General features: G+C 29.0%; 1 protein-coding gene across 6 annotated transcripts in view; it reads right to left on the bottom strand.

Moving 5' to 3' along the window:
* Positions 1–209: 209 nt before the first annotated feature.
* Positions 210–14,864, bottom strand: part of Acn (apoptotic chromatin condensation inducer acinus) — a 97,708-nt gene continuing 83,053 nt past the window's right edge. For 3 of the 6 annotated variants that reach the window (XM_075356003.1, XM_075356006.1, XM_075356005.1), the window contains 4 exons: positions 13,838–14,077; positions 8,497–8,692; positions 6,254–6,366; positions 210–2,130 (listed from right to left, as the gene is read on the bottom strand). In XM_075356003.1, coding sequence (XP_075212118.1) covers positions 2,014–2,130; positions 6,254–6,366; positions 8,497–8,692; positions 13,838–14,077 — 666 coding nt within the window. In that variant the 3' untranslated portion in view covers positions 210–2,013. The remainder of the gene's footprint in view (positions 2,131–6,253; positions 6,367–8,496; positions 8,693–13,837; positions 14,078–14,864) is intronic. The other 3 variants (XR_012755103.1, XM_075356002.1, XM_075356001.1) reach the window with 3 other exon arrangements.

The following is a 14,864-nucleotide window of genomic DNA, read 5'->3' as shown; positions in this document are numbered from 1 at the left end:
AGTCATTAATGACAAAACAACAGCAAATCTTTATTGATACCGATTGAAAATCTGACAGATTAATCCCTAGATTTAATCAGATGTAAAGTAGAGGCAAGAGATAACCTCTACATAGAGATTATCTACACATGGCAAATAGAAAATTTCCCAAATCATGTTTTAAAGTTAAAAGATAAAAGGATAAAAGAACAAAAATAATGTAACGTTAACTAAAAAAATTTATTATAACTAAAGTAATTTAATCATTTACTTACAAATTCACATACAACATAAAAACTGTGAACAGCTATTTCACAAATATATAATTGATTAATTCATAATTCAATCAACCAACCAAAGTAAGAATATATTAAAATATTGCATTAAACATTTCAAAAATCGAAGTTTTTGTCACAATATTTAGTGAAATTATTCATAATTACATTTGAAAACTGCAAGAATGGAACATTAACCTGTTTTATACAGGTAAATAAAACAAACAACAATCAATCATAATTAAATAATAAGTTATTTACTTGGCATAAATTATACAACAATTATAAATGAATCAATATCTAAGGGAAATACAACATAGATTCATAATTACAAAAAAATATAATTTTGTAATCCATATAAATCTTCTTAACATTATAAAAATATTTTTTTATTAAAAAGAATTCGGTCACAAACTGCAACATCTTTAAAAATAGTAACATGCATGTCATCCACAAGTAACAAATAATTAATACAAACAAATTTTTTTAAACATTCATTTTATAAAACTGGTTTCATTTTCTGTTTATTAGTTAGTATTTAAATATACTACATTAAAATACAATAAAAATCAATCTGATTCACACTGATACAAAAATGATAGTTGATGACATAATCAATTAGAAGTCCAGAGATAATGATAGAAATGCTGTCAATCCAATTTCACAATGAAATATGCAACTATTCATTTTTAACAGATTAATTAATCACAGACTGTTGTCTTCCAGTGTATTTAAAACTAATTATAAATGTTCATCAAACACATGCATTGAATCAGTCCATTGTAAATGAAGACTGATGATGCGTTTCAACTTTATACGAGTCTGTGAAAAACTACTTCCATTCACAATATAAATGTAATAAAATCCTTGATGACCGGGCAAAAAATAAAAACATGCATAATTCAATTTCATTTTAAGTCAGAAAATCTCTTTCAAACTCCTCTTCTAAAATTCAAGTGTCGTTCTTTATTGAAGCAAAGTTGTCAATCCCTTGCAGACGGCTAACTAAAACCTGTAAAGAAAATGCTATAACATACTGAAACAAAATCTGGGAATAAATGGAACATGTGTAGGAAGAAGGGAGATCTGGCTGAAACCCTCTAAAAAAATGTGTAGGAATTATACTGTACATGTTATTATGATTCTAATAATTATTAAAATCTAAATTTCTTTTAGTGTAATAAATTTATCAGACAAATTCTTCAAGAACTAGAAAAATAAATATAATTAGGTAGGAAAAAAACTTAATTTTATGCTGTATAAAACTATATAGTAATCTGGAAAGATTAAAAATACAGATTTAAATTAATAAATTGTAACTTCTTAAAAAAAAAGGTAATGAAAAATTGATAGACTTAAAAAAAATAAAATAAAATAAAAAAAATTAACGCCCAAAACTCAAAAAGATTAAATATTATCTGTACAATATTAAGAGTAACATTACAATATTCAAATCAGTGAAGATAAAACTACAATAAAAGAATGCGAGGCCTAAACAAACCAGCGAAAGGATTGAGGCTAGGTGAAAGGACTATCTTACCCCTGTTTTGAAGGCCTGTATTTCCTACAGCTCCTTTGTATGTTCTGTAGCTGTTCTCTGAACTTCGTGGTGAAGATATTTTTTTGTATCTTCAAGGTCAGAAATTCCAGCTGAAAAATGAACCTCATCAACTTTGTGACGTCACAAATTTATCTTCCACCAGATTCCTCCATTGCAATCGCATGATTTGAATTTCCTCACGTCCTTTTATCAACATTACTACTTTCTCCTTCTATCCCTATCTTTCCGTGCAGCTTGTTCTGCTTTCCTTATTTCAGCATACCGACGTTCATGTTCAGCCATATGTTGCCGGCGCATTTCTTCTTTAACTACAATCTAGGAAAATATTAAAAAAAATATGAAATACTATAGATTAAAAAATATATATAAAATAAAGTATATGAAATTTCATAGTTGGGATCAAAATAAATTAAGTTATTATATACTGGTCATAATGAATATAACAAATAAATATCTAGGTCATAAGTGTAATTAGATCACATTCAGAAAATTAAGACTGACTGTTCTCAAGGAGCCATTCATTCACAATGCAGTGTAAGCTGTTTTGTTATGAGAACTGAATTTTTAATTTATGAAGAGAGTCTACAGTCTTATCATGGTTGGTCCTGATTCTGGTTATTGCATGGGAGATCAAAATAGTATAACTCCTTCTACAAAAAGCAATTTTAAAAGAACTTTGTTCTGGTAAAAAAAAAAGACCTCAGTAGTCTCTTAGCAATTAAAACATTAGTTTTGAAAATCACATGTTATTCAGTTCCTAAGAAATAATTCTTTTATTGCAGTTGATATCCCTACTCTCAAATTAATAAAAGCATGAATATGAAACCATTATTATATACTTTTATGGATGGAAATGTGAAAGTGCACGTTACAGCCTGCAGTAAATTATCACAATTTCTATATCCCAAGTCCCACACAAGAGTATTGTTTTCTGATGAATGTGCAATTTAAATCAGTTCACAAGCCAGGAATGCATTTTTCTTGAATAAGTAGAGTTCTCATTTTATGCAAGAGTTGTAAAGGAATCCACTACATCATGATATGGAACAGGATGACAATAATTCTTGTTAGGACCATATTTTTTTGAAGACTATGTGAATAGCGATTCTTATTTGTGAACATCATAAAGGTGGTTAAGGCCTCAACTTCAAGAGAACGGTATCACAGAAGATGTCTAAATACAGCAAGATGGGGGGGGGGGGGTTCCAGTTCATTTCCTAAATGAACAACTGCCAGGCCACTGGATGAATTGCTCACAACCATCACCAACCCCTTGGAATAACCACCATGAACCCTGACCTTATCACACCTGACAACTCATTCTGGGGAATAATCAAGCGCTATATACCTCAACAGATACAAAACAAATAATCAATTACCTCAACAGATACAAAACAAATAATGAATTTTGTAACAGTATGAAAGATGCCTTTCAAACCATAACTTCAGAGTTGCTTGGCAAAATGCTAAGCAGGATGTGGAGGTACATAGCTCTGTGCACTCAGCATGATTGTGAATATGCAGTTCCAATGGATAAATAGTTGGTAAAAACAAATGTCTAAAATGTTCAAAATATGTAAGAAGTTCTCAATGTACATTTAAATAGAGATATGGAGATTTCTCAAACATACTGTAAAGTGCATCAATAGACATATATACTTCACCATTTGGTCAATGGTCACACCCAGACATTATTTTATAACTTAATCACAGACTGGGAGATTACTGAAACATGATAAGAAAATAATGAAGTACTCAGAAGAAAGGGTAATTAATTTATAACTGATGCACATCTAAAGAAAGTAATGTGAGAAAAAATAATTGGTCTAACTATTAATTATCCCACTCGTAGAAAGGCTGAACTACATATTTAAGTTTTACAGTAACTGTATTCTAGGAAATGAATGTATCTGTTTCATTATGACATCTATTCCATTTCAATCCATACATTTCCACCTTGGAGTTAAACTAACGCATATATTAGGTTGAATTAGCTGAACTGGGCATCAAAACTGTATCAATCACTCTCAGATCCTAATTGGGTCTTATTTTAACTAAAATGTAAGACACATCCTTTGTTATGGTGGCTTATTTGAGCCACCTTAACAAATTTAAAGCTTATTAACTCAGTCACTACAGTAGTTAAGTATTTGGGTACATTCATTCTTGTAAAACAAAGATGTAAATTTGAACCTACTTTTGCAGCAAGTTCACACAATATTTATAATAAAATATATTGATGATAACAACTGAACGGGCTTGAGCTTCATCAAGAAAGTAAAAACTTTAATAAAAATTGATGATGTGGCTCATAATCAAAACCCCTTGGCAATGATTAGATGCTAGTTCAAAGTAATTTGATACAGCCTCCACTATAATTCAAAAAACAAATAAAGTTTAAGGAAACCAACCGTCTTCTTCTTTAGTTAACAGCAGCTCTCCATTCTTCTTGCTTATCAGCCTTTCTCTTTAGCTCCCAGTAAGGATTACAGTTCAAAAGTCCATTACCTGTTTTATGAACTCCAACTGAGAGCATCCCCTACAATTTCTCCTTCTATCACCCTCTTAATTAGACCCTAATGCCTAAGAATGTGTCCTATTAGCTGAGCTCTTCTTTTTAATTGTTTCAAAAAGTTTCTCTCTGCATTAACTCTCAAATACTGACTCGTTTGATACTTTTTCCATCCAACTTATCTTCATCATCCTTCTGTAACACCATACTTTAAAAGCCGGTAGTCTCCTCTTTTTCTCTCCTCCAACTGTCCACGACTCACTCCCATACAATGCAATACTCCACACAAATGTTCTCAGTAATTGTTTTCTCAAATCAAGGCTTATATTATTTGCTGTAAAAAGGTTTTTTTTTTGTTAAAGGCATTCTTTGCCTGGCGTAATCTACTCACTATTTCTTTGTTGCTTTTTCCATCACCTGTTATTTTACTTCCTAAATATTTCAACTCTTCTCTTCCCCCCTGATATTCTCTATTAAATTACTAACTTTTCATATACTTTTTCTACTTCTTCATCTTCTTCTTTGGTTGTTGGTAAATCTGATGAGAATAATTCTCTCACTGCATTGTATGCACCCCTTTACATTATTTCCTAATTTTTTGTTTAGAATTATGCCTATTCCTTCATATCCTGGTCTGTTTCAGCGGTTCCTGTGTGTATTATTCTATACTCTCCACTCCAAAAGTCTTCATGCCATCATCTCTGCAACTCCCAAGATAGCCATTTTTAATCTTTCATTTCCAACTTAACATCATTTTCACATTCCAAGTTCCTATTCTCTTCTGATGTTTGTACTTTATCAAATCATAAGCCTCTCCACTTATGTCCGTTGCCATCCTGTCCTATGCCTTGACCACCTAGGTAGTTCCTCTGCCTTTAGGAGCAGTTTCCTACCCCAAGGGCAAGAGGTGCCCTGCACCTCTATCCGCTCTCCACACCTTGGTACTTGGTATAAGGAACTCCTTATAGCAGGAGTTACTTGGTTGCCAGATCCTTGTTGGTAACAATAGGGTGCACCATGCGACAAGCCTAAGTTGCAACACTAGAAGGTAAGATTGACAATTATGTGGGAGAGGCTATTTGAGACACCTAGTACCTCTTCTTTAAACCAGGATAGGAAATAGATCAGATAATTTTAAAATGAAAAAACATTTCTCTAACTAAAATATCCAATGGACAAGACTAATAAATACAATTCTTTATTACTCCAGCCACACTACAAACAGGCAATGTTTGTCAGAAATTAAATGCCCATCACTGAAAAATTAATCTGATATGCATTTTTTACTTGATGGATGGTCCATAGTCCAAAAACAATAAGTTTTTATCAGAATTTATTTTTTAATTTTATGCTGGACACTGGGCTAACCATTTTTTTTTTTTTTTTTTGCTGCTAAATACCAAAACATTTTTCAGTCATTACCATTTTTACTTATACTTCTTAAAATGAATTAACTATTTAAAAGACTTCAGAAAAAATAATCACTGTTAAATTAGAATCCAAACGACTTACTTAAATTTCTTTTAATATTACTTTTCCACACGTTTAAAAAACAAATTATGATGCCCACAGTGTAATCTAGGAAGTGACTACAGTCTACATTATTATTAAACACATGATAACTGTGATCAAAAACAATTTAAAAAAATGATCTCTCATGAAAACTTAAAATGGGTTCTACTTTTAAAAGTAATGAAATAATATCACCAATATTAATTACAGAAAATGCTCTTATAGCTTAAAACCTCATACAGATTACTATGCAAGACTGTAATAATTCACTTTATATGAAACAAGCAGTACTAATCTTATAATTCTTTCAGTTAGGTAGGTAAGGATGACCTAATATATTAAACAGAACTATTAATATATTGAGCAAGCATTAGAAAAAATTAATTATTAGTAGGAAATTGGATTAACACATACTTGTTCTGCAGTAAGTGGGAGCCAATATATACAAGGAGATGTCTTTGTTTTTCTAAATAAATCATCTAAAAGTTTTGCAGGTGCATCCTCGTCTTTCCTTCTTGGTTTCCGAGCTGAAAACAAATGAATTTTTATAATAAAAAAAAAAAACAAACAAAATCAGTAAAAATTGAGTCACAGGGTAAAAAAGTCTATCTTTATTTTCAAAAGGAGGCTAACAGGTAAACTGCATCTAACGGATAGAATATCTATCAGCAAATTTAAAAAAATATGAAACTTACTAAATGAACATTATATATTGTGGCTACTTATAAGATTTTCACCATTTCTTACAGAATAACAACCAATGAACACTTGAAATTAACTGTAACACAGTAATCATTCACACATGGGCATGGTAGAAAAACTGCTCTATAAATCTTAAGAATACTTCATCAACAACAAATAAGATCTTCACACCAAGAACTGGATACATTAAATAACAATAGCTTAAAGAACTACAGAAATTAGGTGTAGTTTGATAATATAAGTACAATCAGAGGAAAAAATTAGTGATTGGAATTCTATTAAAAAAAGAAGGAAAGAAAACTAGAAACTACAAGAACAGTTCATCACAGTGAACAGTCATAGAATTTATAAAAGCATATCTGGTGCATTTAAAACATTTTGGCTACTCCATAAATTTTTTGAAACTATATATGCCACATACTACAATATACTGAGTAAATGGACGATAGTAAAATACTTTACAGAAGACTTAAAATTGCTGACAGAAGGGAAGACAAAAAGTGATAGGATGTGAAAAGGATACATAAAATATTATTTATATAGAAATAAAGTTCATTTTATTATTATTACTATTATTATGCAAGAAAGTGTAAAAAATGTTAAAAAAATTGTTATGGAAACAATGGAAGATTCAAGAGGACATTCGATAAAAAGATGGAAAGGGACTTAAGGATATAGCGTGGAGACCTGAAGTGTATCCAAACCTGGCAGCAATTGGAAGGGGTTCAGGATAAGATGTTTGAATGTTTGACTACATACTCAGTATCTGGTTGTAATGAGATATTTAGAGAGCTATTTATTTTAACTGTAATAGATTAGCAACACAACATTTTTGAATAAGAGGAAAAAACTGAGGCGTCATGTCAATTTTAATCCCAATTTTAGGCCATATTTTATTCCTTTGCTTTTACACAGAAGCACTGTAATTGAAAAAAATGTATACCATTGTCTATTCAATGCTGATTAATAAATTTGTTTTAAAAAGTCAGATAAGAAAGGGAGAATACAAAGATCAATGCATAATAAGTTGTATTGTGCAAACAGGAAATGGTTAACAACGTACAAAATTTACATGGTGACAATGTACTCAGCATTAATTTCTTTTCTTCCTTCAAGACAAAATATGATCAATCATATGAAGAGTTAAAGACTGCCATTAACAGTGGTTGTAGATATACCTCTTTTATATTAACAATAATACATTATTATTATATAATTAAAATAAAATTTTGTACAAAAATAAGGACCAGAAAGAAAAATTTCTTATTATAAAAGACTAATAGTAGTAATCTGTTAAACTAAGTATGATTTAAAAAGTATAAAGTACCAACCAAAAGTATAAAAGTATCAACTTGTACAAGTAATGGATTAATTTTGATTTATATAAAATGTTCTTATTCATAAAAGGTTTGGAGAAATTTCTGTTTCCAGTGACCATAGTATAGTGGAGGTCCCTTGATTAACACAGTTTTGGTAAACATTGTAAAGAGTAATGATAGGAAATACATCAAACATATATGAAGGTTGAAAATAGTATTAGTTTTTTTGTTAAATAGCAAACGTTTTTCTAATACCAAATTTAAAAATTTTGTTTCATTTTAGCAAAATTAGAAAAGAAAATTCAGTATGTCTGATTAGTAGAAAAAAGCTATTATGATAGTATTTTATTTTTGCTCTTTCTTAATGTAATGGAAAATACAATTAAAAAAAAGTGTAAACCACTAAAAGGAGGAACAGTAGGATTCAGAGGAGAAAACCCATAGTTGATTTGATCTTTCTCATGTGAAAGGTGATTGAGAAGAATTAATTCTATGGTAAAGACCAGATAATAATCTATATAGAAAAAATAAAACTTGATAAACTACTAGACACTAGTACATACAGTCTAAACAACCATTAATAAAACTTTAACAAACAGAAACTATTATTAATAATAAGATGAAGTTAATTCTTACCAGGTGGTTCATGCATATCTGGTGTTCTACTACGATGACTTCTTTCCTTTTTAGATCTTCGATCCCTGTCACGATCTATTTCTCTATCTCGTTCCCTTTCACGATCCCTAATATCTTCATAACCTGGTCGAGATGGTCGTACATCCAATTCTTCATCTGGGTGAGCTGGTTTTCCAACATCCCACTCTCTAACAACCTAATAAAAAACAACACATCAGAAAGGTTACTTCTAATTTAATAAATAAATAAAAATAATCTCATTACAGAAAAATAAATATATTTGATAAATATTATAGAGAGGGTAATTATTGTAAAGAGTAAATGGGAAATTATGTTTGTTAATTTTATAAACTTACATACATTTGTTCATAATATATTTCTTCTGGATAAAAATCATTCTGAATAAAATCTATGAAAATTGTTTCATGCAATTACAATTATTTAAAGCATTATATACCATTGTTATGAATTGTGATTTTATGTAAACTTTAAGTTGTAAACTTTGTTTAAATTTCCTTTCATTAATTTTAAAAATTTATTAGTTATGTAGAAGTATTGTAACTAACCAATAAAATTTCAATATAATAATTTTTATTCATTTTGTTATTTAATAGACTACACACATTTGTTTGTGTTGAAACTAAAACAGAAGTCATATTAAAAATTTAAGTTTGACACAAATTTGTATTTATGTTTTTAATTCTGGTTCTTACATTAATATTTCTTAAGAAAAAAATTTTTTTATTAAATTGTTATACCTAAATTATATATAAAGGAAGTCTATAAAAACCATTTCAAGAATTCATGGGATGGTACCCCACATCGAAACAAAGAAAAAACTTTATTATCAATATTTCTCTGGAAGCAATCTACTATCTGCCATTTTATATTTTAATATGATTAATTAATTCTCAGAAATGATTAATCATATCAAACTGAAATTTCATATAAGCTGCTAGGGTACTGGAGGTTTATTCATATAAAAATAATGAACCTGATCTCAATTAATTTCAAAATGGCAGTCATCTAAATATTTAATTAATATCTTTGCAATAGCTGGTTTTTGACAAAGAAAATTACAGCATATTTATACAAATCCATTCATAAAAAAAAAAGTTTTAGCAAAAATTCTTTTATCTTTGAAAGAGTCTGGTAGTCAATGAAAAACACCTAGATGCCATTTGAATGTGTTTTGAATGAGGGCTGCCATTTTGAACAGCTAATGTAGTAATCTTTGATTAATATTTTTTTATCTGATATGATAATTTTTGAAATTAATAAATTTTAATTGAAAAAACCCGTTTCATAACCAATGCATAACAAACCAACGCATAACCCATTTCATAACCAACTCATTAAATTAAAAATGTGAAATGAAAATTATTTATCTATTATTTTCACAGAGAATTATAAACAATAAAACAATTATAAATATTATTTTTAGTAATAATAATAAAGAGAAAATTCAATAAATAATTCCTGCAATATAACATAAAATGTGTTAACTTGTATGAAAATTTATATACCCTCTGTAGACAAATCCATCTTAAGGGTTACCATTACAATAACATTTTATAAAGTGAAACAGAGATTCTGAAATGCAACGCTAGCAATTTAAAATAACAATAACATCTGCAAATATCATAGTCCTAAAATAGTATTTTTTTAACAATATCTTCAGTAATTAGATTAGAATAACTTTTCAATTTCATTGATTTCTAGTAACCGTACAAATAACAGAGCATTGTATTCGCTTAAAGTTTCTTGATTCCTTTAAATTATTAGGTAACTAATTGTACACATGAAGAGCCACAAATGAATAAAAATGTCTATACAGTTTCAATTTTAGCATAACAAACAGAAATTAATCATCCCTATGAAATATGTGTGCGTTACTCTAAACATACTACCCTTTTATAAAAAATTTTAGAACTCTTAAAAACATATATCTTAAGGGCAATATGTTGAGGTTTTTAAAAGTGGAAAAGATTTGCTAAATCTATTTTTTACAAGACTGCCGAAACAGAGGTGTACGTATGCATGCATGTTTGTTTCAATGTAGCAGCTCAATGGCTGAACTGATTTAGATGTATATATAAATGTATAGATGTATATATATGATTTTTTTCTTTTAGTTTGATTTACTGTCGTTTTTTTAGATCATTTTATTTATTTATTTTTTTAATTTTTATAATTGTATTTGACATCATTCTAATTTTATGTTTTTGTGCTAGCAATAATGGATTTATATTATAGAATAATATATACTTCCCCAACAAGTTTTACTATATACTAATTTTGATTCTATCAAGAAGTGATGAAACATCTTCAGTAACTTTGTTATAAAAAAATTCTTTAAGAAATAAAATTGATATATATTTAAATGGATTCCTTTGTTTATTTTATTTATACTTTTCCTTCCAAGACAAATTCAAATCTAAAATTAACTCCCACATACTTAAGCCGTATTTACTTGTATTATAGTTTGGCAAGTAAATTTATGTTTGCATTACAGTTTGTATTTTATGCCATGTAACATTTCTGGCAGACATTTTAATTGAAAAATTATATAATTTATCTTCATTACATTTAAATTTAAGCCAATTTTAACCACCAACTAATTCTCATAAGATCTTCTTCAATATTTTTTCTTATTTCACGTACACTTTTTAGCTTCATAATCTAATACTATGTCATCTGCAAATAATGTCACTCTACCATTAAATTTTCATTGACCTCTTATTCCAGCTTTACATAGTTTGTCAAGCAACATAGGATTAACAACACTGAATGCTTTTTTCAAATCCAAGAACAAACCTGCTACTTGCTGAGCTTTTTTTAACTTCCATTAAATTGCAAACAAAATTCAAAGGGCATCTTCAGTCTTTTTCTTTTGTAAAAAACCATATTGATTTTTACTGAAAAATTTTGTTTCTTCAAAGAAATCTATTAAGCTAATTTTTATAACTTTTTGAGACCACAAGTATGTAATTACTAGGTCAGTAATTATTAATATTTTGTCTATCACTTTTCGTAAATAGTACAAAGAGATTAGATTACAAAGTACAAAACAGATTATTGAAGGGAAATTTTTACCTTTGCTCATACTCAAACAAATGAATCAGAACATTAATAAAAATATCACTAATTTCTTTTACTATATTAATCCCTATTCCATCCATTCCCATTGACTTTTATTTTCATGCTTTTAATAACACTAATTATTTCTTCATTACTTGTAGGTTTCATATAAAATTACTTGTTTGGTTCTTCAGAGAAAAAATACTTTTTAAATACGAGGGTATATCAAATAGTAAAGAGAAATTTTGAATTTCCTCCCAATCACATGTATGGCAGCAATGATTGTTCTGCTATAACTCATAACCTCTACAGCTAGCTGGTCATTGAAAGTATTGTTTCATTGTTAGCGATTTGTGGTTGTATGTTTAAAATGAGCGCTCCTTTGTCTGATTGCACCAAGGAAGAAATGGGAGCATGATAAATTTCCTCAGTTCAGAAGGGGTGAAAACAGCATAGATTATTCATCAAATACAGCAGCAATATGGAGAGAGTTGTTACAGTGGAAGCAAGATCTACGAATGGATTGATTGCTTTAAAAATAGTAGGATTTCTCTCAGAAGTTTCTAAAATGTTACGAAGATGAAGGAGACTCATTTCTTAAGCAAATAATAAGCGCTGATGAGACATGGGTCCATCACTTTGAACCTGAGAGCAACAAAGTTTAGTATGGAAACATCCTTTACCTCCCACAGAAAAAAGTTCAAAACTCAGAAGTCTGCAGGAAAGATGATGATGACAATATTCTGGGATATGGTTCACTTTTGGTTTACTTCACAGCTTAAGGTCAATCAGTAAACAGTGACAACTACTGTGAGCTACTGCATTTACTTTAGCAAAAAATCAAATTCAAAAGACGTGGTAAACTTTCTCTTTGCTTCAGGATAACGTTCAACCTAATATGACCAAAAAAAACAGTCCTTTGCCTTCAAGATCTTGGTATTGAGCTGCTGGACCGCCCTCTATACAGTCCGGACCTGCTCCAATCGATTTAAATCTTTTTGGCCCATTAAAAGAAGAGTTGTGAGGGAATCATTATCGATCTAATGAAGAGGCCATAGAAGTGGTGAAAAATTTTCCGCACACCAGACTGAAAACTTTTCCCTCGCATTAATAGTATTTATTGTTATAAGGAATAAAAAAGTGGTTTTATAATCTAGAGTGACTCGCTTCAAGAACCTTTTTCATAATTTTTTTATTTATGAAGGAATTTGAATAAATAGGGCATCATTTTCTTTGTCATAAAATGCTTAACATTTTTTGTAATAACATTTAAATAAACCACTGGTTGCAAAGAGATTTATAAATAAACAGTTATATGACCGCTACTTTGAAATAGATTGAGTTCAGGTTCATTGTTTTTACACAAGTAAACCTCTATGTACCCTAGCAATACATGAAACATCAACTCAATATGATTTAAACCATTCCTGAGAAATAGATTTTTATGTTAAAAATACAAAATGGCAGATAGCCGAAAAACAAAGCATTTCCAGACAAAGTTTTTCTTTATTTCAATGTGGGGGACCATCCCATGAATTCTTTTAATGGTTTTTACAAACTCTTGCATAAGAGTGTTACAGTATATTATCAGTTTTTACATTTTTTAATGGTACAAAAACTTGATGTATTGATAACATTGAAATATTATCAATCTCAGTACGTACAATATGGGGCTCTGGTGTCATGCAACTAAAGTAAAAAAGCAAAAACTTTTTTTCTGAGTTTGATATATGAAAAAAAAAAACAGTTATGAGAAAATATAAATAATATACTGTTAACAATGAAGAGGAAAAAAATTACTGATCAATTAACTACTTTAAGAATCAAAAATGTGATTTTTTATTTATTGTTCATTTCTATAAAAAAAATTTAAGACAAATCACTTGTCAATTTTATACAATTATTTATAAAATGTTCCAAACAATCATGAGAAATTTTAAAAGCATATGTCCTGGTAAAGTAATTTGTTGTTAAAATGCACCCAAACAATGATAAAAATAATTCACCAGGTATCTGATGAATCCCTAACTGAAAAGATCATTAAATGTGAAAAGAATGATATAGTTTTAAGTACCAGTATTAATTATCTTTAAAAGCAGAACCTCTTTCAACCACAAAAACATTATTTGAACTAGCAATACATTTATCCACCTAATACAAACAATGATATAACTGTAGTACAAAAGTTGTACCATTGTAATTTTCTAACCCATGTTAGTTTTGTAAAATTAAAACACATATAAAGATATTAACTGATTACCCTTCTCTGAGATCTATCATTAATTCGAGCCTGATCAGCAAGCCATCCTTCAACAGAATGATCAACCTTTAGAGGTTCAGCTTTACGAGGTATAGGTTCTGTTTCTTCACTCAATGCTTGTGCCACAGCCATGTCATCGTAAGAAGCAAATTCAACACACAATGTACGAGGATTGCTAACTGGCCAACGAACACCATGCAGAGCATGTCTAGTTTCAATAGCAGCCTCTTCATCAGTATACTAAAAAAAAAAGAAATTAAAACTTACAGTAAAACATTTTTAGGGTAAAAGAAAAACTATAAAGCAAAATGCCAGCTACCCATCCGCAACCTGTAATGTAAATTAAACTGCAAATTTAAGTCTTTACTTCAGTAAAATATGACAATTTTACTAAAGTAAAATCAAAGATGAATGATAATGTAAGAACTTTACAACAAAAAAAGTGTTCTGAATTTCATCAGAAAAACCCTACAGTTCAATCCTTTTATTCCCAGCTATATTACAAAGTATGCTTTAAGAATTCCAATGGTAAATTTTCATAATCTATAGGGGGTTGTATTGGGCAAAGATGGTTCTTTTTTACTAATTCAATCAGTGACATTTTCTAAAAATGTTAATTTTGTTTCCAATTTTTGTAATTTTTTATTTTGAAAAAAACAACTAAATGTTTGTAATTTTCATTATTTTTTCTGAAAAATATATACTTTTAATTACAGCTTAAAAAGCAGATTAATTTACTAAAAATATAAAATGAAATAAAACAATCCATTTTTTTTTACATGAAATAAAACAAAGGCTGTGATTACTGTTACAAATAATGATGCTTTCTGCTTTTTTTTTTATGGGCTATTTTATTGAAACATATAAACATATAACATTAATTAGATAAACATTATGATATATTATTGGATATATATGACTTTAGCATGTTAACTTTTCCGTCGAGATAAAAGATATAAAAAAATTTGAAATTGTCAGCAATGTTTCTTTCTATAAATGTGTATACGCTGACAGATGATGATAATGA

Source organism: Lycorma delicatula, chromosome 2 (genome assembly GCF_047948215.1).
Source record: "Lycorma delicatula isolate Av1 chromosome 2, ASM4794821v1, whole genome shotgun sequence".
Taxonomy (NCBI): Eukaryota; Metazoa; Arthropoda; class Insecta; order Hemiptera; family Fulgoridae; genus Lycorma; species Lycorma delicatula.
This window is presented reverse-complemented; position numbering and strand designations above follow the sequence as displayed.